General features: G+C 40.2%; 1 protein-coding gene across 14 annotated transcripts in view; it reads left to right on the top strand.

Annotated features, from left to right (window-relative positions):
* KMT2C (lysine methyltransferase 2C) overlaps positions 1–27,678 on the top strand; it is a 201,040-nt gene that overhangs the window by 170,664 nt on the left and 2,698 nt on the right. For 10 of the 14 annotated variants that reach the window (XM_074831339.1, XM_074831304.1, XM_074831283.1 and 7 more), the window contains 21 exons: positions 708–2,530; positions 3,877–3,988; positions 4,967–5,045; positions 5,164–5,227; positions 7,265–7,497; positions 10,589–12,286; positions 13,898–14,110; positions 14,495–14,659; positions 15,914–16,055; positions 16,844–16,991; positions 17,846–18,024; positions 18,126–18,280; positions 18,464–18,716; positions 19,291–19,430; positions 20,373–20,477; positions 22,321–23,440; positions 25,005–25,141; positions 25,313–25,455; positions 25,720–25,888; positions 26,787–26,903; positions 27,515–27,588. In XM_074831339.1, the coding sequence (XP_074687440.1) occupies positions 708–2,530; positions 3,877–3,988; positions 4,967–5,045; positions 5,164–5,227; positions 7,265–7,497; positions 10,589–12,286; positions 13,898–14,110; positions 14,495–14,659; positions 15,914–16,055; positions 16,844–16,991; positions 17,846–18,024; positions 18,126–18,280; positions 18,464–18,716; positions 19,291–19,430; positions 20,373–20,477; positions 22,321–23,440; positions 25,005–25,141; positions 25,313–25,455; positions 25,720–25,888; positions 26,787–26,903; positions 27,515–27,588 (7,269 nt within the window). The remainder of the gene's footprint in view (positions 1–707; positions 2,531–3,876; positions 3,989–4,966; positions 5,046–5,163; positions 5,228–7,264; positions 7,498–10,588; positions 12,287–13,897; positions 14,111–14,494; positions 14,660–15,913; positions 16,056–16,843; positions 16,992–17,845; positions 18,025–18,125; positions 18,281–18,463; positions 18,717–19,290; positions 19,431–20,372; positions 20,478–22,320; positions 23,441–25,004; positions 25,142–25,312; positions 25,456–25,719; positions 25,889–26,786; positions 26,904–27,514; positions 27,589–27,678) is intronic. The other 4 variants (XM_074831228.1, XM_074831239.1, XM_074831255.1 and 1 more) reach the window with 4 other exon arrangements.

Here is a 27,678-nt window from a genome sequence, read left to right as displayed (position 1 = left end):
AGTCATATGTACAGTGAGTTTTCCTGTAAGCATCTGTAACATTAGAATGTATTTTACACTAACACTGTTTTACACTGTCTTTTATTGGGAATTAATCAGAAGTAGAAATGGAGAAACTGCAATACTTGTGGAGGTTACATGACCCAAAAGGTCTTGTCACCCATGGTTTTGGGGCATTTCTGTTTTTTTAAAAAAAGTGAAAGGTCTGACTTTAGCTTTGATGTTTTAATAATGAATAAATGTAATATTCTTGTTTTCATTTATAGTGAATATGTAATCAAACATCAGCTTCTGTCTGTGCCATATTTACAGTGAAAGCTATGATGTAAAATGAATACCAGTTTTCATACGTTGTCATCTCAGGAATTATTATTTTCAATATTTTTGATTTATTTCAGTAATTTCTAAAGCCACACAATATTATTTTTCACACTGAGTTGCATTAACATGTAGTTTATTTACTAAGATAGTTCTTCCTGTCAGTTTTCTATCCATTATTATTATTGGAATTGAAAACAGGTTGTTTATTAAACATAATTAAAGCAATTATTTTATTGTCATAAAGCTCATTTAAATGTAAGCATAATTAGTCAAAATATTTATTTAAATATCTTAATGAATGCATCATGTAAAGCATTTTGGTGAATAGTTATTTAGTCAAATATGCCAGACTAGGCAGTTATTTAGTCTTTCATACTTTATTTTAGGTATGGGTTTCCAGGAGGTGGCCATGGTCCACCATCAGGTCAAGAACGTTTCCTCAGTCCTCAGCAGCCAATGCAACGCCCTGGAGTTCCACCACAGCTGAGAAGATCTCTGTCTATTGATATGCCCCGGCCGGTGAACAATGCACAAATAAATAATACATCTGGGATCTCTCAACATTTTCCTCCACAGGGAATTCCAGTTCAGCAGCACAATATATTGGGTCAGGCATTTATCGAGTTACGTCACAGAGCTCCTGATGGGAGGCCAAGGCTGCCTTTTAATCCTTCTGCTGCAAATGTTATGGATGCAGCAGCACAACATCAACGACATGCAGGGTTTATACCCAGGCAGGAGTTTCCAGGCCCAAGACAGGCAGAACCACTGAGACCTAATTCTCAAGGTATACCTAACCAGTTGCAGATGTCTACAAGTTTGGAGCATATGTCACAATCCCAGCAGGATCAAATCAATCCTGACAACCCACCTGCACTTGTAATACGGTCTCTAAGTCATCCACCAGTTGCTGATGCATTCCCAGGACCATCTTTGTCTACATCTGCACCAGGTGATGAATCTGCAAATTTACAGATTCCCAACCAGCCAAGTGATGGTCTAGAAGAAAAGCTTGATCCTGATGATCCTGCTGTAAAAGATTTGGATGTGAAAGACCTTGATGGGGTTGAAGTCAAGGATTTAGATGATGAGGATCTGGAAAATTTGAATCTAGACACAGAGGATGGGAAAGGAGATGAACTGGACACTTTAGATAATTTGGAAACCAATGATCCTCACCTCGATGATCTTCTAAGATCTGGGGAATTTGATATAATTGCATACACAGACCCAGACCTTGATGTGGGGGATAAGAAAGGAATGTTTAATGAAGAACTAGATCTTAGTGTCCCCATTGATGACAAACTAGATATCCAGGGCAAGACAGAAGAACCAAAACAGAAAGAACAAGGTGATAGAACTGTTTCCACTCCTGAGACCCAGTCTCCACAGGAGAAATCCACTACAGAAAATGAAATTAAAACAGAAGTACTTTCCCCAAACACTCAGGAGGAAAAGAAGAATGAAAATGAAAAAAGTGATGGAAGTGCTGAATCCACAAGTACTCAACAGGCTGCTGAAGTGGAGTTAAAGGATGGAGAAAAGGCTCCTGCACAGCCTGCTAACCCAGAATTCCCTGACAAAACTACTGCTGTTCCTAGTCAAGAAACAACTGTGCCTAGTCCAGATGCTCAGGGATCTGCTCCACTGCCTGTTCAAGGAGCAGTAAGTTCCTGCAGTATTTCTGGGTCCACCCCAGTCCTCTCAAGTTTGCTGGCTAATGAAAGCTCAGATAATGCTGAAGCAAGGACTCTAGGATCTCCATCTCAGTCTTTGCCAACAACACAAATGAACCATGCATCAGGTATTCCACAAACACTAATGACACCTGGTGGACAGATCTTGGAAAACACTTTAAATTCAAATTTAACCATGGTTCCACGAATGAACCATAATTTTTCTCAAGGGTCACCAAATCCAGGATTTATTCAGGGTCAATCATCTAATCATAACTTTGGGACGGGACAGACATCTAATCAAACTGTGGCTGTAACAAACCGTCCTGGTCCTAGTGGCATATCTGGTCCCCAGCAGATAATGCTTCCTCAACCGTTAGCTCAACAACAAAATCGAGAGAGACCGCTTCTGCTAGAGGAACAGCCACTTCTTCTGCAAGACCTTTTGGATCAGGAAAGACAGGAGCAGCAGCAGCAACGACAGATGCAGGCCATGATTCGCCAACGTTCGGAGCCATTTTTCCCCAATATTGGTACGTGGGTGATCTATTTGTCTGTGTCCAGGTTTTTTAAAAATGCAACAGTAAATAGTTAAATAATCCATAGCACTGAAAGAAGCAGATAGATATGTGGAGCTTGAAGGTAGCATAACAAAAACCAACCTGCCTAGTAGGTACAAATGGGAGTATGGAAATTGAGCATGCAGGTGGAATTCTGAACTCTGTGGCAAGGATCCTGTTGACGTTACCAGGATCAGGGTAGCTCTGCATTACTGCTCATTTTCCTGACATCAGCTCTGTTGCATATTCTCTTCATACTTTAGGTTCTCATACTTGATAGAGAGTAAATGCACCCTTTGTAAACAAATGATCAAGTGCAATAGCTGACCTTTGGATATTTGGTCTATCAATTTTCTGTTTATGGTTGGTTTATTACGTTGTTTTTCAGCATTTAGCGTGTTTCAAGGAAAGGGACCATCAAAAGCTGTATTACTAACTCACAATCTGGGCAAGGCCCAGAAACATCACAAATAATTCTGCATGTACTAGAAGTGTTTAAGATAAACGGTCATTTCCTGTTTAATATAACATAGCAGTTTGAGCATTCAGATCAGACCATCACTATCAGTTAATTGTTATTAATGAAATGTGAAATTTTGAGAAATGTTTTAGTTGTAATAACACTGGCCATCAAGGCTGTTTGTTCAAAAGACAAATTTAACCTGCCTCCTAAGTCACAGTTCCATATTTGTAGTGTGGCTAGAATGTGCTGTAGCCACCCTAGGTGGCTAAGATGACCTCCAGAGGTCCCTTCCAACCTCATCCGTTTTATACTCCCATTTATCCTGCTCTGTGTGAGGCATCTAATGGGAGAGACAGCAAAAAGGCAGAGTTCACCATGTTTATGGTCTTTTCAGATGCTCTATGGGGCATGTGCCTTTCTGCCTCTAGTGCTACTGGTAATTACAGAGCAACTAAACCGTTTTCTTAGTACATTAGTGGTGGTGTGTCAGTTTTGCCAACTGAACTCACAGAAACAACTCTTCTTCCTGATTCTTAAACCTATAAATAGAATTTATTAATCTGTCGAGTCACAGGCCAAATTCTGTCTAGACCTCTTCTCAGTCTGACCTGCTTTTCTTTGTATGTTGTGGCTGAAAGCAAAGAACAGTTGCTGCTGGAGTAACTTTCCTTAGAGGATATATGAAACTACATATTAACCATGAATTTCAAAGTGGAGAGGACCAATAATGTGAAATAGTAATACAATTATGTTGTTTTACTGATGATTTATGCATGAACTAGATCTAAACAAGTTGGTTCCGGTTAATAACTTACGTTCAGCTATGTAATTCACTTTTACTGTTTTTCTTTTATAGACTTTGATGCAATTACTGATCCCATAATGAAAGCGAAAATGGTAGCTCTTAAGGGGATCAATAAAGTCATGGCGCAGAGTAACATGGGGATGCCACCAATGGTTATGAACAGGTAGGCAACACTTGATACCATTCTTTAGGGCTACAAAACGTAAAAGGAAATGACAGAGCACGGGAAACGAAAAAATTTAAAAGTGGAAAAAGATCTTTTTGTCATGTAGTTCATAGTCCGTGCTAATACAAGATTATCTCCTAAGAATAAAACCAGTGTGGCAGTAGAAACTATGAAAAGTATTAAAATGCATCAGACGTGTGTTCCAGTTGTAATGTATTGGTCAGTACGGCTTCACTGTTGATGCTTTTCTTGTTTTCCCACTTACTAATTATATAATGGCACATCTCCCATGCATTCTGTTTAAAAACTGTTGATGGCTATGTAACAGTTAAACTTCATGTTACAGCATATCATTTAATGCTAAATATAATTAAGATTTAGCCCAAGTAATGGAATTTTCATCCTCTTTAAATGCATTCTGAGGAAAAAAGGAGCTATGAACTGTGCAGACTTCACCGTGACTGCCTTTACCATAGGTGGGGAGTCTATGGGCCAGAAAGGATCTGCACCTTTTCTTCTTATGTGACCCTTAAAACAGTGTGTTTTCTCATTCCTAACACAGTGTTATATGATAATATGTGGCTTACCAGAGGTTACCCAACTCTAGTTGACGGGGCTGGTGACCATGATAGCTAAATCTTTTAATTTTTTTTTTTTTTTTTGTATCATAATATATTAAAATACAAGTAGATACTTTTTTTTTGTGCGTCTTCACTGTTTTAGCACAGTACATCATGTTTACATCATCTCTCTGGAAAGTGTGAAATGCAATAGTTTCAACCAAGGGCAAAGTGTTGTAGCATCAAATAAGAACTAATGCTCTCCAGATGCTGAAAAAGTATGGTACAGAAGTTCAAGCAAATGTCTATAAAATATTTGGATGCTTTGTGTAGGTTTGGTGTAATACAAAAGGTTGTCTCTCCCCTAAAATACCCACTAGTTTTATAATTTCACTTTCTGTTTATATACCAATAGGTTTCCCTTTATGGGTCAGCCAGTGCCAGGGGCTCAGACCAGTGAAGGCCAAAATCATATGCAGCAGGCAATTACACAGGTAATATAAAGTGGTAGGGGGTTTAAACAAAACTGTTTAATAATGATAACCAGTTTTTGGGTTTTTAATTGAATCATGATTTAATATCCTTGTCTGTATGTTTTACTGAAATTTATAGGACGGAAGTTTGACACCTCAGATTTCTAGACCTAATCCTCCCAATTTTGGTCCTGGTTTTGTCAGTAAGTACAGATTTAATAATTTATTGTATGTTGATGTTTTGTTCTACAGGATCCCATCTCTCAAAAATTCATTCTTTTAAAATTGAGTCATTTCATCATTCTAATACCAACTAATAAAGGGGTGCATAGTAAATGCTATTAACATTTTTTTTAGAAGCTATCCTCAAACACTATAAGGAAAGAGGGAAACGGAGCAAACAGAAAATTCGCATTATTTGGATTTGTGTGGGAATAGTAATCTATTAACTGACAGACTGCTATGTCAAAACCCTGGTCTTTGGTTGTGTTGTAATATTCTGAGCTCAGTGAGAACAACAGTCTATGTTGACGGGAGGTTTTTTTATTTCAGAAGCAAAAAGTTTTGAGCAGCATCATTGCCATTTTAACAATTACCAATAAAAGTTTTCGAGGCATTAGTTAAGCAAGACTGGCTGGGAACCACAATTGTTGAAAGCAGAAATATATAGCACCAGTATTTTACATTCCTTGTTTCTGGTTGCCCTAGATCTCTGTGATCATAGAGACTAAATCCTATGCTGAGAAAGATTTATTAGCCAAAATTAAAACTGAGCATATGTTGGGAGAGGAAGACCACATGTACAAAAGTGTTTCTATTGCTGCAAAAACTTTACTTGATATTTATGAATAAGAAACAGAAGTAAATGCCTTCACCTTTTCCAGAAACTGGAGTAGCAGCACTGAGTATGCAATAAGGAGCTTTTGCAATATTACCTCTATGAATTCCTGGTGAGATTTGACATGGCACTCAGCGGTGGCCTCGCTCTGGTTGGGGGGGGTGGTTCTGAGCACTTGAGAAAATCTGTTTCTCATTTCAGTAGTAGTTATTCTTACCTGGAACGTGTTAATATTTCATTGCTTTCATTTGCATTTTCATGTTGCTCCCATCTGCAGTTACTCTCTATCGTTTCTACTCAATTGTCCCTTCAGGTTATGTGATTAGTTTCACAGAATTTATCATTGACAGAATGAGCACCCTTCGAGACTGTAGACTCTGTGAATTGATTTAGCTGAGCCGTTGGAGTCAATGGCTGTTGTTACCACAGTGACTGGTAAAGTAGAAGGTGGTAGGGGCTAGAGCACAAGAAAGATGTGATTATATTGAAGTCACACTGTTGTGTAGGTATCTTTATTAAACTTTCTTTAAGGGAAGATCCATGCCATATTCCTGGTTACCCAGCTCATTGTCACAATGCGATCAGGAGACAACTGATACCATCGCCAAAGCTTCTCTCTTGCCTTCCGGGCTTAGGGCAGATCAAGCATTACCAGACATAATTGTTTTGCCTCGAGAAGAACATCTGAGAGCAATGGACTGTTCATAGCAAATGAGCATTTCTCATTTGTAAAAAGAGTAATGTGTCAGTTAGAGTGTAAATGAGAGTGCATTTGTTTGTGAGGAGGAAAAGGCACTGGTGCTGAACACCCTGTGCGGAGGACTGACGAAGTTATTTTTACAAAGACAATATCTTTCTTTCCTTTCATGAATATTTGATGGATGTTTATAATTAAAATTTTCTTTATAAAAGTAGTAATAAAAACAGATTTTTATATGTACAAAACTCTTCTGCAAACACCAGAATTAATGAGGTTGATGAGAAATTAATGTTTCCTGTAAATTTGTGTCCTTACTCCCTCTACCTGAGTACTTCCAGAGGTCTTCTATGGCAGAGCAGGTACCACCAGGTTCTGTAGCTGCTTTCAAAGCTACGTTTGTTCACTGGCTAGCAAGTGCACATTTACTGGCCAGACAGCAAGCTGGTGCTTCTTGAAATTAAGGGACTACGTTAAAACTGCTTGCTCTCAGTAAATGCAGTAATTTGGATCTATGTCTCCTTCACTCAGATCACTCTAAGAGCTTAATATCTCTTGAGATACCAAATCTTCTGTCAGATTTGGCTGAACTTGTCCAGTAGTTTCTTAAAATAAGGGGGGAACCTGATGGTTAAACTTCATCTCTAAAAGGATGAGCCCACCCCAGGATGAGCTCATATCATACTTAATTTCCCTTCTCTCTAGATGATTCACAAAGAAAGCAATATGAAGAATGGCTGCAAGAAACACAACAACTTCTTCAAATGCAACAGAAGTACCTTGAGGAGCAAATTGGAGCACACAGAAAATCAAAAAAGGCACTGTCAGCAAAACAGCGTACAGCCAAGAAAGCTGGCCGTGAGTTCCCAGAAGAAGATGCAGAACAGCTTAAACATGTTACTGAGCAACAAAGTATGGTCCAGAAACAGCTAGAACAGGTAATCATCTGGAATCCAAACTGATCACCTTAATATTGAACCATCATACTGGTATGACAGTTCCAATTTAAATTTCCTTTAAATCTCCTAAAAGATGAGTTGAAATGCTTAAATACAGTGGAGCTTATTCAAAGGGAGCCACTCCCTATCATATTTTGTGTGTGTAACAGCATTGCACTGGATTGCCGGTGGCACTGGAGTTGTAGGAGAATATGCTATGGCAAACATTACGATGAAAAGCTGTTTTAGTATTTTGGGAAGAAGGGAAATTGCTCGGCAAAATGACTTGCAGCAGAGTTCCCAGCACTGTGAAAAGCAGAAATGAAAGATTCAGAGGAAAGGCTTAGCATGCAGGGCTTTGTTTCAGGCTTGAATGAAACTCATTAACTCGCTCCTTTTCAGGTGTCCTTACGTAATCAGAACCTCTTGGTTATATGCCAGTTAAATGTTACTGTTTGAAAATCTCTTTTCATTGTATCTTTAGGGTTAGTCTAGTTTTATGATCAGTCTAGATCCTAGACACTGATCATTAGTATGTGTTAGCTGTTATTGTATCATGGAATAATACAGGTCAGAGGGATGTCTGGAGATCATCTAGTCTACTGATCAAAGCAGAACTAGCTTCACAGTTGAATCAAGTTGCTCAGCACCTTGACAGTCAAGTTTTGTAAGTCTCCAAGGGTAGAGATTTCCCAGCCGCTCTGGGCCCCTGTTCCAATGTGTAACCACTTCCACTGGGTTTTGTTTTTCTTTCTTTGTATTCAGTTGGAATTTCACTTGCTACATCTTCTAACTGTGATTATAGTAAGTGAGGTTAAAGTTAAACCAATGATAGATTTGATAAATCTGTGCTTTGGCCAACAGTCTTGAATGCTGTGTTCTGCAAGACGTTGTTTATAAATTATCTGGCATGATTGTCAGGATGAACTACACCTGCTGAACATGAAAATGCTTTAGAATTATCCTTTATTAATATGAAGGGGGAAATTGTCAGGAGGCTGCTGGGAATTAAGTCCTAAGTGATATCTGACCCTTGAGTTCTTGCTCCTGTGTTGCTTCAAGACAAAGTATGCACTGGATGGAATATTACTTGGCTTGTCTTTTCACTCTGTGGAAGAGGGATGGAGCAGATAAATTGTGCCTACATCTTTCTTCATTTTTCTTTTTTTCCCTTCCACAATGAATCACAGGTAGAATAAATGTAAAAAACTTTAACCCATCTTTATCATATATATGTCAGTCTAGTCTTACAGTGGAGTTATGTTGAAGTAACAGCTGCTGATCGTGGCATTGCTGGCAGATTCCTTTAGTGCCCCATAATTAAGGTTCTTTTATTTTTCATTTTTAAATTTAAGTTTCATATGCTGCTGGTAAATGCCCTCCACTCCCCTTCAACCGCTGATTTAGACCAGTCATCCACATCCTAAACAGCACTTTGTTACACACCTACTAGGAGCTTAAATAAGGTTTTATTAAAAGCATATTTTTAAGGACCTTCTATTTGAAGCAATTCACCATTCTTTCAAATCAGATCAAGTAATTTTTCTGTAATCCAGCTTCTGTTAGTTTTTGAAAAGGGCAAAGTCTATATATGTATGTATAGAGAAAAGAGCTCTCAAATCCCCAGGAATTGCTGGTCCTGGACAAAGGCGCAGAGAGACCGGAGCTGACTCTGTGCAGCACAAGCTTATGTCTGACAGGGTTATTAGCTCAGGCACAGAGCCATGCAGACACTGCCATATTGTCTCTGCAGCCAGGGCAGTTTAACTGCTTTGGTGTGGCACTGTGCCTGTGCTAATAAGCTCTGCCTTGTTCTCCCCTGCCCTCTTCAAATCACCAGGTCGATCTGTGCAGGTTGGCTCAGGTCCAGCTGGGTGTAGTTGGTACTGGTTCTTTGAGATCTCAACTAATTCCAAGGACAGTCACATGGCTGGTCTGCCACTGCAGATCCTGGGAGGGCGTAGTGGTTTGGATGCCTCATTGCAAAGGCACACAGAGCCAACACGGTGCTGTATACCCATGGAGAAGTCCTGGAGCGCTGGCCTGTGCAGTGCAAATTGATCCAGTTGGTGGCTTTAGGCAGTGGCACCGTTTATCTGGAGGTGTCAGTGCCAAGCCAGAGCTCAAAAATCATCTTGCACCTGAGATTACTGTGCAAATAATTGCCTTTTGGGTGCATCTGTCCTCATTCTGGAGTGTGTCCTGTAATACCTCTCTTATCCTGAGCTCTCTGGCTTGTCCCTCGCCCCAGATAAAGGAGAGTGCTATCAAACATTTTTAATTATGTTATGGACTTCTGTCAGTACAAACAGCAAATGGAAGTTGTGGAAGTCATAATCTAATGAGTAGAAGTGAGAGAGAGATTTTCTGTAACATATGTATTATTAAGCAATGGATTACAAGCCCTTTTAATTTTTAAGAGAGTGGGGTAGTTAGGTATCTGTTGTGTTTCTGAAATGCTCTTTCTTGTCCAGTTGCCACTGTCATACCCTTCCATTGGCTTCTCCTGCTTGCCTTAAAAATCAATTACTAGGCTTAACTTTTCGTGTCAAAGTTGAGTTTATTTTCTTCCTAAAATTTAAAATTTTCAAGCAGCAGTTGCCATTTTCATCTGCTGTATGATGTTTGAGGATCTGCCCGTGAATAAACAGGAATCTACCTCTCTGTTTTCCTGCAAAGTTTTCCTTTTCAATTGCATCTTTTAAAATTTTTTGCTGATGTGTCAAGATCATCCGTCTCGCTGTTTCCTTTTTCCTGTCCCCAACTGTTGTTATCCTGTGCATGGATGATAAGATCTGTAGGACAAGGATCACTTTTGGTTTTAGGTTTGTATATTCTCTAACACAGTGCAGTCTTGGCATGTAATAAGAACTTTGAGGCACTGTTACTTTTTCTAAAATTTTGGGATGGAGACTATTCCTAATGAAATAATAGCTATTTAGCCTTAAAAAGGGAGAGAAAACAAGACTGTGCAGAAATGCTATTTTTGCCTGAGGTTCACTGTCTCCTGCAATTATAATGGTGAGTTACATGTATTATGCTACTTACACAGTACATGTCAGAGATAAATAATGACTTTTTCAATTTTTAGATTCGAAAGCAGCAGAAGGAGCATGCAGAACTAATTGAGGAATATCGAATCAAGCAGCAGCAGCAGCAGCAGCAGTGTGGAATGGCACCCCATGCTATAATGACAGGTGTCCAGGCTCAACCACCAATGGTTCCTGGAGGAACATCACCAGCAATGAATCAGCAAAACTTCCCCATGGTGGCACAACAGCTCCAGCATCAGCAACATGCAGTGGTAATCCCAGGGCAATCCAACCCAGCCAGAATGCCGAATTTATCTGGATGGCAATCTGCAAATACCCCTGCAAGTCACATTTCCATGAATCCAGCAAGGATGCAGCCTCCAATGACACCGTTGCCAATTACTCCTGGTACAGCAGCTCCTGTGCCTGGTCCAAATGCAACTGCGCAGTCAGGGCCACCGCCAAGGGTGGAGTTTGAGGACAATAACCCTTTTAGTGAAAGTTTTCAAGAGCGGGAAAGAAAGGAGCGTTTACGAGAGCAACAGGAACGGCAACGCATTCAGCTTATGCAGGAGGTAGATCGACAGAGGGCTTTACAGCAGAGAATGGAACTAGAACAGCATGGTATGATAGGGTCTGAATTAAATAACAAAACATCCTTATCTCAGATACCTTTCTTTAATTCTGATCTACCTTGTGATTTCATACAAACTCCGCGACCTCTTCAGCAGTCTCCACAGCATCAACAGCAGCAAATGGGGCAAATTCTGCAACAAGGTTCTGTGACCTCGCCTCCTGCCACAAATTTTATGCAAAGCAGTGAGCGAAGGCCAGTGGGACCTACAGCTTTTGGACCTGATGCATCTGCTGTTCCAGGTGGAGCCCCTAATTTCCATAATGTAAAACAAACTCACGGGAATCTCCCTGGGGCTACCTTTACACAGAACCAAGTCAGGCCTCCATTTGCTCCTGCTGTACCTTCATCTACAGTACTCAGTAGTGGTGCTTCATGTGGTTCAGACACTAGCATGCCCCAGGCAGCAAACTTCCCTGGATCAAGCCAGTCTCTCATACAGCTGTATTCTGACATAATCCCGGAAGAGAAAGGCAAAAAGAAAAGGACACGGAAAAAGAAAAAGGACGATGATGCCGAGTCAATAAAAGCCCCGTCAACTCCACATTCAGATATAACTGCACCATCAACTCCAACCATTTCTGATTCTACCTCCACCCCTGCAGTTAACACCCCCAATGAACTTTCACGTCATCAAGACGAACAAGAGTCAGTGGAGTTAACGGGCCCATCAACATCAAACACAGGAGAGAACCAGACCTCTCCAGAGCTGGAATGTAAGCTCCCCAACAGCAGTCTGCCACAGAAACAGCCGAGTGTAAATACAGAGACTGAAAAGGCTAAAACAGATACACCTACCAGCATTCAAGAAGTTAAACTAGAAAAGGCAGAAACTGATCAGTGCTCAGGTCAAGCTGAGCCCAAAGCAGAAAATACGAGCAGTGTTAAGGTGGAAGAAGATAAGGTGGCATCACAGCCTGCTTCTTCAGCTCAGAGTCCAGTACAAGCAGCTAGCGTTCCGGCAGCGAAAGGGGAGTCGGGGAACGAATTGCTGAAACACCTGCTTAAAAATAAGAAGTCCTCATCTCTTCTAAATCAGAAATCAGAGAACAGCAGCCGAACAGAAGAGGAGGCTTCTGGGGATAAGAAGTTAGCAGAGAAGCAGAATCCAGCTGAAGGAATGGTGAGCCTGTTACTGGTTTTGTTGTACAGTGGTCATCAACAATCAAAGGCTCATTTGTGCCTTTACCGCAGGCATTTGTGAAAAGGTGGGCCGGTAACCTACCTGCACAAGGGTGGAATAAACAGCTTTAAGGAATTTTTACCTCCCTTCCTGCCTTTTGTCCATGAGTAAATCATCTGTGTTGCAAAAAGAACAAATTTTAATAAGACTTCGTAGATCAGCATATTCAAAAATTATTAAAATGCAAAAAATAGTTTTTCTGTAGATAATGATCTTTAAAAATGCCATTTCCTACTATTTACCAAGATTAAGGCAAGATTTTACAGTGTGACTCTTAATTACCTACTAGTATGTTTCTGTGCAGTATATGGTATGGTCTGTATGCTGCTTTCTTCAGTGACTACACCTCACTCGTGTGTCGAATGACCTGTGCGCCTCTGCAGAGGCTTAGGGCTGGGCTTCACACCCCGTCAGCTGCGCCGTTTGGAATGTTCTCTGAATGAACCAGGGCCGTGGTTGGTTTTGGCCTGTGAAAATCATATATTGTTTCTCATTTTATTACAGAATATGCTCTACAATTTTTATCAAAAGTGTGAAATTGTTAAATCTCCTAAAATTGCTGGATTTCTGTGTTACAAATTATTTCTCTAATTAATTTTGCTTTAATAGAAGGGAGCATTAATTCATTATAATAATGGCATTATGTGATTAATAATTTATAAGGTTCTTAACAACAGACCTAAAGAAAATTGCTTTCTGTGGAGGTAGGATAAACTTTACACTTCAATCTGCTGGTCATTTAATTGTAACCTTTAATCTCTACTCAGTTTTGGTTTATGACTGCCTAAACTCTAACTACATCCTTGAAACAAAATTTAAACACATTGAAAATTAATAAACACTGATAAAAATAAAGGTAATTGTGGGCAGCAGGTAACTTAGGTAGTGTTAAAGATCTGCAGTTAAAATATACGTGACAGGAATAGTGGTGAGAGTACTTGTGGAAGGGGTTGTGTAGAGCTGTTTAAAATAATAATCGATAAAAAGAAATTGGACATTCTTTTGGCTTGGCGCTATCCGTTGCGTTACCAAGTCCCATTCTGGTTGCTTTTACACAACTATTCTTTTATGTGAAGAATGGCTTTGCAAATTCATACTGAAAGTATTTAAGCAAGTGGTACAATCCAGAAGTCTTTCACAATACTGTTTTTGTTTCTAACCTCAAAATACATTTGTATTATATTAACTTACATGCGTTTTTTCTGTAACCAAGTCTGCCTTTCATTATGCCCCCTGAAAATCTCTAAGGTTGCATGCACATGTACATTTATTTTAGGGGGTATTCAAAAGAAAATGTTTCTGGTCTGTGAGTTTTTAATGATGTTTTCAGATGTCAGTGGTGTTAACAGTAAGTCATAATTCTGTGTGTAGGGACAGTACAGCAGTTACAGTTGCCAGTGAGACAACAAAGTAAACAAACCATAAAATACAGTTTGTTACCAATGAGATTTATTATACTGCGTGTGTTCTTTTAGACTATCATGCAGTAAATTTAATGAACTGTATATTAAAATGTCAAAAATTCTACTTCACTTTCTTTTTTTATACTAGCAAACTGCAGGAAACCAGATGCAAGGTGCATTTGGGTGTAGTAACAGCCAGCTTCAGAGAACAGATGTAGGACCTGAAACCAAGAAACAGAGAAATAAGCGAGCTCAGAGGACAGGAGAGAAGGCAGCTCCTCGATCCAAGAAAAGAAAAAAAGAGGAAGAAGAAAAACAGGCTATTTACCCTAATACTGATACATTCATCCAGTTAAAACAGGTACATATGCTGGGTAATGCAAGAAGACACTTGAAAGAGTGGACTTCTGATGGAAATGAAGTTGATCATTAAGTTGAATTTTGAGTACAGGGTGGAGAAAATGAAAACTTCCACAAAATCAGAAAATTTAAAGTTTTGCTGTGGAATTCTTGTCAGCTCTGGCAGCCTCTGGGGGTGAACTGGTAGGGAGTTGGAGCTGTGGCTCTGATGGACAGGGGACCGCCTTCCGTAACAGAGCGGCCTGTGTTTGACAGAGCTTTCTGATAGTGCATAAATTCTGATCATTGCTTTAAATTGGAAACAACTCTACTGATCTTTGGAGATTTGCAATGCTTCTATGTTACAGAGAAATTAATTTCTAACGCTTTTCTTCTTTTAATATAGCAGCTTTCTCTTCTGCCTTTGATGGAACCAATAATTGGAGTGAGCTTTGCACACTTTCTTCCCTATGGCAGTGGCCAGCTAAATGGTGGAAATCGACTTGTAGGAAGTTTTGGTAGTGCTACTCTTGATGGGGCTTCAGATTACTACTCCCAGCTCATTTACAAGGTATGGTTTTAATCTGCATTTCCATTGTGTGCTCTCTGTGGGAAAAGTTCATTACATTATTAGTACTAGTTGCTTAGAGTTCCTGCCTGTTAGAGTTCTGTTGCTAGACTAGATAGTGCAGTGGTGAAACAGTCACCATTGTTTTACTTTGTAAAAGTGGAAATCAGTTCTAGAAACTGTGTTGTAAACTAATTAAAAACTACCAAGTATTCGTTTTACAAATGGATGCTAAACAGTGAAAATTGTAATTACAGTTTTATGGAGCAGAAAAGGCTGAATTCTCAGTACGTTGCAATGTCATTGAAAGCATTAAACCATTTCTTAATGTGAATTAAATGGGAAATAGACTTTCTTCATTTGTCCACTAGGCCCTAACTAAGAACCTGAGAACTCTGAACAGAATAGACTGTTTGTTGATGAGCTAATAACCCACAGAATTTAAAACTCAGTTTCTGAGACCAGAGTGGCAATACTGGGAGAGCAGCAAGATAGCGAACAGACAGAATCAAATTTGCTGCTTGGCTACCCTAATATAAAAACTTCAGTAACTTATTAAAAACCAGTGGTGTTTTCTCCAGCCTTACATAGCATGTGAGCTGAGAATGTGACCTAGCAGAAATAGTTGCCGAATAGTAAGTATTAGCTTTGTAGGCACGACTGCAGCAACAGCAGATCCTGAAGTTCTCATTTAATTTTCATTTAAAATATGGGCAGTTAAGTAAGCTAGCGAGAAGTAGTCTGGAGTTGTGAACTTGCAGAGTATCTGGTTTTCCATGGTAACTGTTTCAGTGAAAGCTCATCCTGTGCTAAATGTGAGGTTAGCTTCCCTTTTAGTGCAAATTGAGTAAGCTGACTTGTTCCTGGTGATGGAGGGTCACTGCAGGATAGCTCTCAGTCTTAAGCTCAGACTGTTTAAACTGTAGGAACTTGTTGGGGCTCCCAAACCGTTCCTAAAAATGTTCTTTTTGCCTTTCTGTAAATAATTTAGCTATATCTTCTTTTCAGTAATCTATACTCCTCGTGTAAACAATTTCTCTGATAATATCATTGATACAAGCAAAGCAAAGCATTTTGTCTCTTATAGTAGATACTTTCATGTATTTGGTCACATACTTGAGAATTAACTATTGCTTCTTATCAGTGCTACCTCTGGGTGTAAAAATACGTGAGTGGGTTACATTATCTAGTACTAGAACAAGGCAAGTTTTCACTCTGTGTTCCATGGCTGATTGACGGTTCTTTAATCTCATGCAGCAGAACAATCTGAGCAATCCTCCGACACCCCCAGCCTCTCTTCCACCCACACCACCCCCAGTGGCGTGCCAGAAGTTGGTAAACGGCTTCGCAACCACTGAGGAACTTGCTGGCAAGGCTGGTATGTTAGGAGGTCATGATGGTAAGACTAATACGTATTGTTTCCATAATAAATGAGTCAAGTCTATAGCAAATTGCAAAATAGGTAATTGGGATGCTTTTCAGTTGCTACAGTCTTCTTTTATAAAATCAGTATGCCTAGACTCTTTAAGGTTGTAATCATTATTATCCACCTTTATTTTACACAAGTATAATGTCAAATGATATCCTTTTCCCTATTCCCTTTCGAAAGCATGTTGAGAGCTAGAAGCATTCTTAAAAAATGAAAAAGAAAACCTTAAAATCACTTTTTTATGTCCAGTACAAATGACTAACCAGATAGTTGAGTGAACTCAAAAACAGTCTACCCAAAATATATCCTCAGCAGGCTTTGTACATAATCACTATATATTTTCTGATGCATGTAATTTGGTCAATTAAAATTGCTTTCTGTTAAATTATACTTTATACTGCCTCTTCATAAGGATTATTCAATGATTAAAAACCTTTTTTCTCACCCCTTTTTCTTTGTTGTTACAAAGTTGTTGATTTTTAATTTTGTTTTTAAGTAAAAAATCCTCTGATACTGGCAGAAGGCACACTCCACAGCCTTTCGAGCCCTTTTTGCTCAAAATTTTCAGGTTTTTGTAAATACGGAGATCAATCATGAACGATGAAAAATTTTTGAACTACAAGTGGATGAGAGTGGCATTGCTGTCTGCTGTAATGCCTTGGTTGTCTTAGGGAACCACCAAAACCCCAGTACACCCAGTGTATATCAGTGGAAGAGCTGTACAGATGTCTCATTGTGCTGTGCATTTCTGTTTTTAGTTACCAAAACTCTGGGACCAAAGCAGTTCCAGTTGCCTTTCAGACCACAAGATGATTTATTAGCAAGAGCAATGGCTCAGGGCCCTAAAACTGTGGATGTTCCAGCTTCACTTCCAACACCACCTCACAACAATCAGGAGGAGTTAAGGTAGGTTTTCCTTCACATCTTCAAAAACGTGGAGCAAATTGGAGCAGATTCTGTGATGTTTTTAGTAGGAGATGAGACTGTGAAGGTGTGAAGAAATGAAACCCATAGTGCACAGCCACACAGTGCAGAGCACGTAATGGGATAATTTGTCCTGGTTAACTCTTCGCGTTCCACGTGTAGAGAGCAGCATCATGAAATAGATGACTTGTGCCATTGCTAGATTCTAGATTCTGTTAAACTGTTAAGAATTCATTACCTTGCTGTATTAGAAGTGGAAGAAAACCATACAAATTGGTATTTTTCCTGGAGCAGCATGGTACTGTTGTACAGTATATGACTGCTGTACCAGACAGCAGTACTGTGCAACAGTCAGCCTGAAAACTCCCCAGCTCTACTCAGTTTCTGTTGCTGTGTGAGAAATGCTTGCTAGAACGTGAGTCTCTCTGCAAAGATCTTCCGTTTTGCCTCCCTTTCACTTGCCTAACGAAAAGTTGGGTGTCTTTGAACCACTGAAGCCTGTGCGTGGACAAGGGGGAATGGACCAGTGAATACACTTAAACCAGAAAGTTTAAATCTTAAATACTAATTTTTTACGCAGGTAGACGGAGCTGTGGGGAACAGACAGTTCTGTGATGGAGCCTGGGCTGTTAGTGCCTCTGTTTTTCTTTATGTATGTTTCCCAAGATGTGCAATGCAGTATGAGATACCCAGAAGTAATGGCCTACCACGTAATTGTGTTCTGTGACTAGTAGCAAGAAGCAAGTTCATTATAGCTCCCTGTCATGATTTATAACTTCAGCTTACCAAAGGGTTTTAAACTGTTTCCAAAACAATTTTCGTGGGTCTTATTCCAGGGTTCAAGATCACTGTGAGGACAGGGACACTCCTGACAGCTTTGTTCCTTCTTCCTCTCCTGAAAGCGTGGTGGGAATGGAAATTAGTAGGTATCCAGACTTGTCGGTTGTAAAGGAGGAGAACCCGGAACCTGTACCATCTCCCATCATTCCCATCCTACCTAGCAGTACTGGAAAAGGTGAGGCTGCAGCAGAGCAAACAGTTAGAACTAGTCTTTTTTTTTTTTTTTGCATTCACATGTGTGTGGGATTAACCTGGTGTATTTTGCTTTATTTTCAGGTTCAGAAGCCAAAAGGAATTATATAAAATCAGAACCTGGTTCAGGAGCGTTACCAGGTTCTGGCTTCTTTGCCTCTCAGCTTGGACCTTCCCAGAATGGTCCTAAATCTGGCCTTATCTCTGTAGCAATTACTTTACATCCCACAGCTGCTGAGGTAAAACAAAAAAGTTTGTATTACATATATAACAGCAGTTAAAATGTTTAATATATAGTAAATCTGAAGGGCTTATAGCATAGTACAATAAAGCAGCTGTTACAATCTTCTAATAATTTGTATTACTGCTATCTTAACTGCCTGTCTGCTGAAAACAAAGGTATGTTTTTATTATTGTTTTAGAACATCAGTAGCGTTGTAGCAGCATTCTCCAACCTGCTCCACGTCAGAATTCCCAACAGTTACGAGGTTAGTAACGCTCCAGACATCCCATCCTCCATGCCAACCGCCAACAGTCACAGAGTAAACCCATCTATGGAGTACAGGCAACACTTACTACTTCAGGGCCCTCAGGCAGGATCCATGGGACCTGCCAGGATCGTAGGGTCTTACGGACTCAAGCAACCTAACATGCCATTTTCTGCAAACAGCAATGGTGAGTGGGCATTAATTCTTTTTAAGTTTTCAGTACCAAAATTTTAACTGAGTCAATATTAATGCATCTCAGCCTCATAAATTCATGCTCTAGAATTAAATAATTGATTTTTGTTTTAAATAATACATTTTTGGTCTGATCAGTACATGTGGACCTGCTCCTGACAGTAACCATAACTTAATAGGTCTGATCCATCTCTGATCCACCACTGTCAGTGAGGAATTTCTTCCAGTAGTTGCCAACATTATTAGGGTTTTTTGTCCAGTCTGATTTTAAATCCATCATTCAGAAAGATTGTTTCTGTGCTGGAAAACTTGACATAGTTGTTTAAGCATGTATTCCTGTCTTGGTTTAGTTATTCATTTCCTGTACAAGAATGGATTTTTTGCCTTGTTGTTTGCAGAGCTGGTTTTGGTCTAGTTTAAACAATTTCCCATCAGGACATAGTTTAAAGCTTGCCTTCCACGCCCTATCCAGGAGGATGCTACTCCTCTAGACCACTAAAGAATACTGTGACTTCTCATAAATTTGGTTTAATCTGATACATCTTCTAACAGACTTACCTATTTTCTAGGTATACCTGGATATAAGGATCACAGTCAGAATATCGCAGAAGGCTCAGCATTGAGGCCGCGATGGTGCTCTCATTGCAAAGTTGTGGTCCTTGGTAGTGGTGTGCGGAAGTCCTTCAAAGACCTGCCTTTCCTCAAACAGGTACTGCAGTGGAAGTACAGTTTCTTGCATGTAATAGTGAACGAGCAAACGAAGGCAACAAAGACTACTGCTTGTCATGCCGACTGACACAACTTCCACGTTTCTTTGTAGTCTCCCTTCTGTGTGTCCTAATTCAGGATGGGACAAGCATGTAGTACAAATAAGAAATGTCAAAGTTGTTATTTATACAAAAAGAATTTCAGTAAATTTCATAAAATAGGTCCCATATATGGCAGCTTCCTAATTTCTGCTACCAACCCTCTTCTGTGACCACTTGAGGGACCTTAATTCAAAAAGAGTTTATTTGTCAGGCAGCACCATTTTGCCATGTCAGGAAGACAGGAATAGTCAGAGCAAGAATACTTGTACTCTTTCTGAGCAGGAATCAGATTTCAGTCTCAGCTTCTTGTATTTACATTGGGAACTATCATTCGTTCAAAAAGTACTATTGCTCTTTCCATGAGATTGAGATAATTATGCAACAAAGTTGCAGTCAGAGTTCATATACAAAAGTAATGGGTTCATGTAGTCAGAAAAGCACTGAGTTCCCAGTAATGTTTTACAGATGGATCAGTAGATAAAACAGTATGATGTGTCTTTGATTAGGCTGAAATGAGATGTTCTTTTGCCATCTAAAGATAAAAGAAAATGGATTTTACTTTGCAAGTGTGCCTGTGGTGCAGATGGGTGCATGGTATAGAATGCTTTATTTTGATTGTTAATCTTCTGTTAAAGGCAAGAAACGCTGAAGAACAAGGTGGAAGGTGGTGGTAACTTTAGATGTCAAATAATCAAGTATTTATATCATGGTATTGCTCATTATTTCACAAATGTTCTACAAATAAGGACTTTCTAGCCAGATTGGAAGACTTGCTTCATTACACTTACATGAAGAATGGTATTAAAATGCACTTCTGATAATCTTCCATGTTTGATTCCCAGGATTCCCAAGAAGGCTCTGATAAAATGAAGGACATTGTATTCTGTAGCAACAACTGCTTTGTTCTTTATTCAGCAGCTGTGCAAGCAAAAAACTCAGAGAACAAAGTAAGTATCAAATGTTGATAGACCCTAGTGAGCAGAAATTATTGCAGCTGTTTTTTGAAGAACAGAAGGGGGGCGACGGGGAAATTTGCACTTCATTTTAGAGCTTTATAAATGAAGTGCTCTGTATTCAGATGCTGAGATTCTGAACCAACGGCATGAAGTAAAATTCAGATTTGCAGAATCTGACAGAGATACATGGCAGAACAGTAGCTGCCTTTTGCTGTCTTCCCAGCCTTTGAAGCAGCAGTCTCAAAAAAGTAGTCACTTAAGTTCTCTACGCGTTGTACAGAATCATAAGATACATCCTTAAGGGCTATATTCTGCATTTTGATTTGTCTTATACAGGAAAAAAAAAAATACAACTGTGCAAGAAATAACTGAGCAGCAAGTTTGCAAAAAGACTTTTATTTGTTCAATATAACTGAAAAAATACAATCGTATTCTGTTACTTTATTTGGGCAAAGCTGCTGTTTTAAAGCATTAATCACCAAAACACTAGTAAAGAGCCTGCTGACTGACAGTGATGAGGAATAAGAGGTTCTAAGTACTGGAGAAAGACATTTTAACAACTGAAAGTGGAATTAGGCCAGGGATTTTTCTCAGGTGGTTCCAAATAGCATGCTGTACTTCTCTACCTACAGACACTGCGAGGGGTATATGACACCTTAGAGAAACTCAGCACTTCCAGACAGGGCATTATTTCTTGCTATGTTCAGGTTGGTTCAGTTTCAAAGGAAGATAAGTTAAATTTATCTCTGTTTAATCATTAGAAGTGGAATAGTCTTCATTCAAGACTAAATGATCCTGCTAAGTTTATTTTCTCATAGATAACATCTTTTGAATACTTCTTTTAACTAGCTTGGTTTCTACTTTTTCTAGTTCAAATGCACCTTTTTGTCCCGAAATCAGCAGACAAACAGGCTTCAAGCCTTACCTAATTAATACTTTCTCATAGTCCTGTACTTACTGTAGAATTTGCAGCCTTCCTTGAAATGCATCCTACTTACCTTTTCCAAAGAAATGTAAAAAAAAACCAACCCTGGAGGAGAAGATAAATACATGTGTACATCCACATCCTTTTAGTATCCCATGTAACTCATTTTCACTAGTATTTAAACAGGGTAACATTTCTGCACAAGTGCATCAGCATGTACATAATTAAGTTAATTAAATGTCATGTTCAGCCTCTTGATCCTTTCATTTACTCTTTCAAGATTAATCATGCAAACCACACTAAGCGCTTCTTAATCTAAACTTCCTTTGTTGTTCTTGTTCTCTCTCCCTTTTTTAAAAACAAATCTCTCCAGGTATAATTCTTGTTTACTGTGACTGAATAGTTAAGTCCTCAAGGTGTATCTAATCTAGAGCCCTGCAGGAATTTCCTCCCCACTTGTTTCCAGGAAAAATATGTGGCATTAATTCCAGATCTTCCTCTTCTACCAAATAACAAGATTCTTACCCTTTAAATTAATTCTGTGACCCATTATTTTAAGGTTATTTTGTGTTGTAACAAAACTTTCTAAAAATACCTGAGAACTAAATCTGTCAGCTCATCTAGGGCAGTTGAGTAGTTTTTCATGCAAAACCTGGACAAAGGATTATTTGTGCTTCCTATTCTCTATTAAAGGGCACCCCGTTCTAGGTTGACTGGGAGAACTTTTCCGCTCTGTATCCCGGCACAAGCTGTGATAACGCGGGTCAGGGTAATTTCTATCTTTCTCTGTTGCTGCATCATAATTTTAGGCGTTCCGAGTAGCCTCTTCCGTACTGACCTGACAGTGTCTTCAAGACACATTTAATGGTTTGGGATTTTTTTCTTAAGAGTTTTCTGTTGATTTCGCAGGAATCAGTTCCATCTTTGCCACAGTCACCGATGAAAGAGAGGCCGCCTAAAGCATTCCATCAGTACAGCAACAACATCTCCACTTTGGACGTTCACTGTCTGCCTCAGTTGCAGGAAAAAGTTTCTCCACCATCATCACCCCCCATCATGTTTCCCCCTGCATTTGAAGCAGCCAAGGTAGAGGCAAAACCGGATGAGCTTAAGGTAACGGTGAAACTAAAACCTAGGTTAAAAGCAATACACAGTAGTCTGGATGACTGTCGGCCTCCAAGTAAGAAATGGAAAGGAATGAAATGGAAAAAGTGGAGCATTCAGATTGTGATTCCTAAAGGATCATTCAAACCTCCTTGTGAAGAAGAAATAGATGAATTTCTTAAAAAACTGGGCACAACCCTTAAACCAGATCCTGTGCCTAAAGACTATAGGAAATGTTGCTTCTGTCACGAGGAAGGTGATGGATTAACTGATGGACCAGCAAGGCTTCTTAACCTGGATTTAGACCTTTGGGTCCATTTGAACTGTGCTCTTTGGTCTACAGAAGTCTACGAGACACAAGCTGGTGCCTTAATAAACGTGGAACTAGCACTGCGAAGAGGCTTGCAAATGAAATGCATGTTTTGTCACAAAATGGGTGCCACCAGCAGTTGTCACAGGTTAAGGTGCACCAATATTTATCACTTTACCTGTGCCATTAAAGCACAATGCATGTTTTTTAAAGACAAGACCATGCTTTGCCCCATGCACAAACCAAAGGGAACTCATGAGCAAGAACTTAGTTACTTTGCAGTCTTCAGGCGGGTCTACGTTCAGCGCGATGAAGTGCGGCAGATCGCTAGCATCGTGCAGCGAGGAGAACGTGACCACACTTTCCGTGTGGGAAGCCTGATTTTCCATGCCGTGGGTCAGCTGCTGCCACAGCAGATGCAGGCCTTCCACTCCTCGAAAGCGCTCTTCCCCGTGGGTTACGAGGCCAGCCGGTTGTACTGGAGCATGAGATACGCAAACAGACGCTGTCGCTATCTCTGTTCGATTGAGGAGAAGGACGGGCTTCCATTATTTGTCATCAAGGTTGTGGAGCAAGGCCACGAAGATCTGGTCCTTACTGATACAACACCGAAAGGTAAATTTTGTGAACTAAGATGATGACTTCTGTGGGTTTGCTGTTTGGTTTGTTGCAACTGATACTTGTGGTATGATAAATGTTTCAAATAAACGTTGCAGACACTGTTCTAATGTAATACTTAGAGTGAGCTTCCAGGACCCGTTTTTAACATTGTGCTGTGAAGACTGAGGAGGCCTTTCAAGAAATTGCATAAGCTGCAAATGAGATGGCTTGTTACAACTTCACAGAGGAGACCCAAGATCGAGTATCGGAAATGAATGAAAACAGTAGGGACACCAGCATAGGTTTCCTTTCACAAAAAGTGACTTTGTTTAAATACGATACTACTGCTCAGTTTTCTTCAGCCGTGCTGAAGTTAGTACACAATAAAGACAGCTGAGTTGGCCCCGTTGTTCTCGGGGCAGGTGAGGTGTCTGGCAGGGTGAGGAATACGTGCGGCCGTACCGCGTGGGCAGGTCTGAGGGGCAGGGCGGTGGGTGTGCGCCTGGCCGGCCGCGCGATGGGTGCTGCCCTCCCTGCTGCCGTGCCGACACCCTCAGCCTCCTCTGTCCCGACAGACCGCTGCCGGCGGGGTCGCCCACGTGCAGCTGAGAGTGACTGTAGTCCATCAACAGAAATGGAATATACAGTTTATTCTCAGAACATTCTACTTTGTGCAGGTTTTCTCAGGAGAGTCTGTCTGTGGAATTGCTGTCAGAGGACTGACGGTTTCCATGCTGCTGTCATGGTTTAACCCCAGGCAGCGGCTCAGCACCAGGCAGCCGCTCGCTCACTCCTCCCTGCGCTCTTGAAAAAAAGTAAAACTTGTGGGTTGAGATGAGAACAGTTTAATAACTAAACTAAACTAAAATATAATAATAAGAAGATACTATTATAGTAATTGTAATGAAAAGGAATTTAACAAAGAGAAATAAACCCCAAGAGAAGACAAGTGATACACAATGCAGTTGCTCACCACCCACTCACCGATGCCTGAGCAGTGATCCGCCCCTCCCAGCCAACTCCCCCTCCCTGGTTTCTGTACTGATCGTGACGTTCTGTGGTATGGAATATCCCGTTGGCTAGTTCTGGTCAGCGATCCTGGCTGTGTCCCCTCCCAGCTTCTTGTGCACCTGCTCGCTGGCAGAGCATGGGAAACTGAAAACTCCTTAACTTCGGATAAGCGCTACTTAGCAACAACTGAAACATCAGTGTGTTATCAGCATTACCCTCACACTAAATCCAAAACACAGCACTGTAGCAGCTACTAGGAAGAAAATTAACTCTATCCCAGCCAAAACCAGGACAGCTGTGAATACTAAAAGCTTCATTCCCAAGAATCAAGAGTGCAGTAGAAATGTCGCGCTTGTTTGGCATTTGGTCAGGACAAAATTGCAACTCCCCAAATGATTCTCCGCTTCACTTTTTAAACACCAGCCTGTTTGTGTATGCAACCAACAACAAAATGCTTTTTCAGTATTAGTTTCTGGTTCCTGACAGCCTCAGACATTCGTTTTTAAAACCAGTACAATAGACTTCTAGTTTTTTGATCACTGTAATTCTTTCCCATATGGTTGTGTAGGTGTGTGGGATAAGATCTTGGAGCCCGTTGCTTCTGTTAGAAAAGAATCTGAAATGCTCCAGCTGTTTCCCGGCTATTTGAAGGGTGAAGACCTCTTTGGTTTGACAGTCTCTGCAGTGGCCAGGATTGCCGAATCGGTGAGTCTTCACCATCGCAGTTCTTGCCGGATCACCCCAAATTGTCGGATATCTCATATACACGTGAGATATGAACATGAACAGGAAGAAGTGTGGAAAAGTAAATATTTTGTTACACGCGATTAACATAGAATGACTTGGTTTTTTTTCTTTTTGTCTCTTTTTTTGCAGCTGCCAGGGGTTGAGGCCTGTGAGAACTACACTTTCCGCTATGGCCGAAACCCCTTAATGGAACTCCCTCTTGCTATCAACCCCACGGGCTGTGCCCGTGCCGAGCCTAAAATGAGTACCCATGTCAAGAGGTTTGTGTTAAGGTATTTTGTTTTAATTTCACATAGTACAGCCCAGGGTTTATAGGCTGCTTAGGGTTATTTGTGCTTTCGTCTGCTGCTTACAAACCCTGTCGTCTTTGGCTGTGTATGTGCATGCCCAAACCAGAGGAATTGCTTTGTTGTCTCTGCTAGCTGGCTTTAAGTGTCTGTATGTCTAAAAGAATTTTTAATGGGTTTTGTGGCCGTTTTCAGAGAAATCTTCAGTTTTTCTTGTATTCTTTCCTGTTATATGCCCAATTCCTACAGGCCTCACACCTTGAACAGCACCAGCACATCGAAGTCATTTCAGAGCACAGTTACGGGAGAGCTGAATGCGCCTTACAGTAAGCAGTTCGTCCATTCCAAGTCCTCTCAGTACCGCAAAATGAAAACTGAATGGAAGTCCAATGTGTATCTGGCTCGCTCTCGTATTCAGGTCAGTTCTCATTTTAGGAAATGTATCTTAAAAAAGTTTACTTATGCTTTTCTTGGTACCTATTTTATATGTAAAGTTTATATTTTTATATAGTTTATATAGAAATATTTATATTAAAAATTAAACTAAAGCTATTGCAAAATTCCTTCAAGTCTTGTCACAAAATCAGCAATTTTTATGTGGCAAGTCACCTCCACAGATTTATCTTAAGTAAGATTTCTTTCTAGTTATTGCAAACACCTTAAAAATTCATTTCTTACAGTCATCTGGAAAAAGCTTCTTTAAGGTTTTGGGTTGGGTTTTGGTTTTTTTTTTAGCATATTTCCCAAAAACTTAATAGAACTTAGTAAAAAACCAAATACACAGTGTAAGTATGACCTGCTCAGACCAAGCTGAGTAAAGTGGTATGAGACTAGCACAAAGAGTTTGATACTTGTTTGCATTCACAATAATCAGAAATTCGTTGCTTTCTGTAATTCTGTTGGTGGTTTGCTCCACGGACTGTTTTGCAAAAGCTTTGTAATTAATCTCACTGCGTATGACACAGTTGTTGTTTATTTCAGGTTGGACTTAACTGTGCTGTTGTGTCCCTATTAGGTTTCTCCATTCTAGTAAGGCTCACTTTATTTTTCAGTGAATTTATAATCTTTACAGAGTCAGGTGTCCAAGGTACGAGAGAAGCTTTCTCATCTAGACAGAAGCCAAGTACATTGTCTTGCATCTTAAAAATTGAATGCGAAGCTGCGTTCTGCATCTCTGCTGGTACAACATCAGTTACTTATCTGTGCTGCTTCGTTCTCTCTGGGTAGTTTACTTTTCACATGATTTTCTGCAGGAATGAATGCAGTGTAAATGTAAATTTGTGATAGAATTCTAAATGGCAACGTATTTTTTGTAGGGCCTGGGCTTATATGCTGCTAGAGACATTGAAAAGCACACTATGGTCATTGAATATATCGGAACTATTATCCGGAATGAGGTAGCAAACCGGAAGGAGAAGCTTTATGAATCTCAGGTATGGGCGGTGTTTGTTCAATGTTTCTTTCCCCTTCCCCTTTCAAACGTTCACACAACAAAACAAATGCTGGTTTTCTATTTGATGAATTCAGGCCCCCCAGTTTCTGTTTTCTGCTGTGCTATGAATGCAATAGGCTAAAAATATAACCAGAGGAGTCTGGAGTGTTTCTCATCAAAGCATCAGAGTATGTAAATGTTTAATAAATCTCACAGCACCCTGGCCAGGTAGGCAGTCCGTATCCTCTGTCCCGGAGGACAAAGAGAGAGCTCTGACAGAGATGTCAGGACCTCAGTTTTTAATGAGAACTTCTCTCAATTTAAAGCAACTTCCTTTGTGTAACTCAGTGGTACTGTAACAGTTAGTACATATTTGCGAAGCGCTTCAAGGTCCCAGCTGAAGGGCAGTACTGCAGCTCTTGGGGAAATACTAATTCGCCAGAGACTCCTGTTTACGACCCAGCTGTTCCCTCACAAAGCAGTGAGGGGAAGGGCAGCGACTGGCTGCCCAGATGTCTGAGCCCGAGTGCAGGAGCCACATGGCTGCTTCGTTTTAATCCTTGACAATTATGTAAAATCTACAAGAGTCTTTTTTCCAATTCTGTTTTTCAGAATCGCGGCGTGTACATGTTCCGCATTGACAATGACCACGTCATCGATGCCACCCTGACGGGAGGCCCTGCAAGGTGGGTGGCTCTCGAGAGATCCCTGACCTTGCTCTGGGGACTCCTCCCCGTAGCAGCCTGGGGCTGTTTGTCACAGACTCAAGTTTGTGG

Source organism: Strix aluco, chromosome 1 (genome assembly GCF_031877795.1).
Source record: "Strix aluco isolate bStrAlu1 chromosome 1, bStrAlu1.hap1, whole genome shotgun sequence".
NCBI lineage: Eukaryota > Metazoa > Chordata > Aves > Strigiformes > Strigidae > Strix > Strix aluco.
Note: the sequence above shows the minus strand (reverse complement) of the source record. Positions and strands in the feature narration are given on the sequence as shown.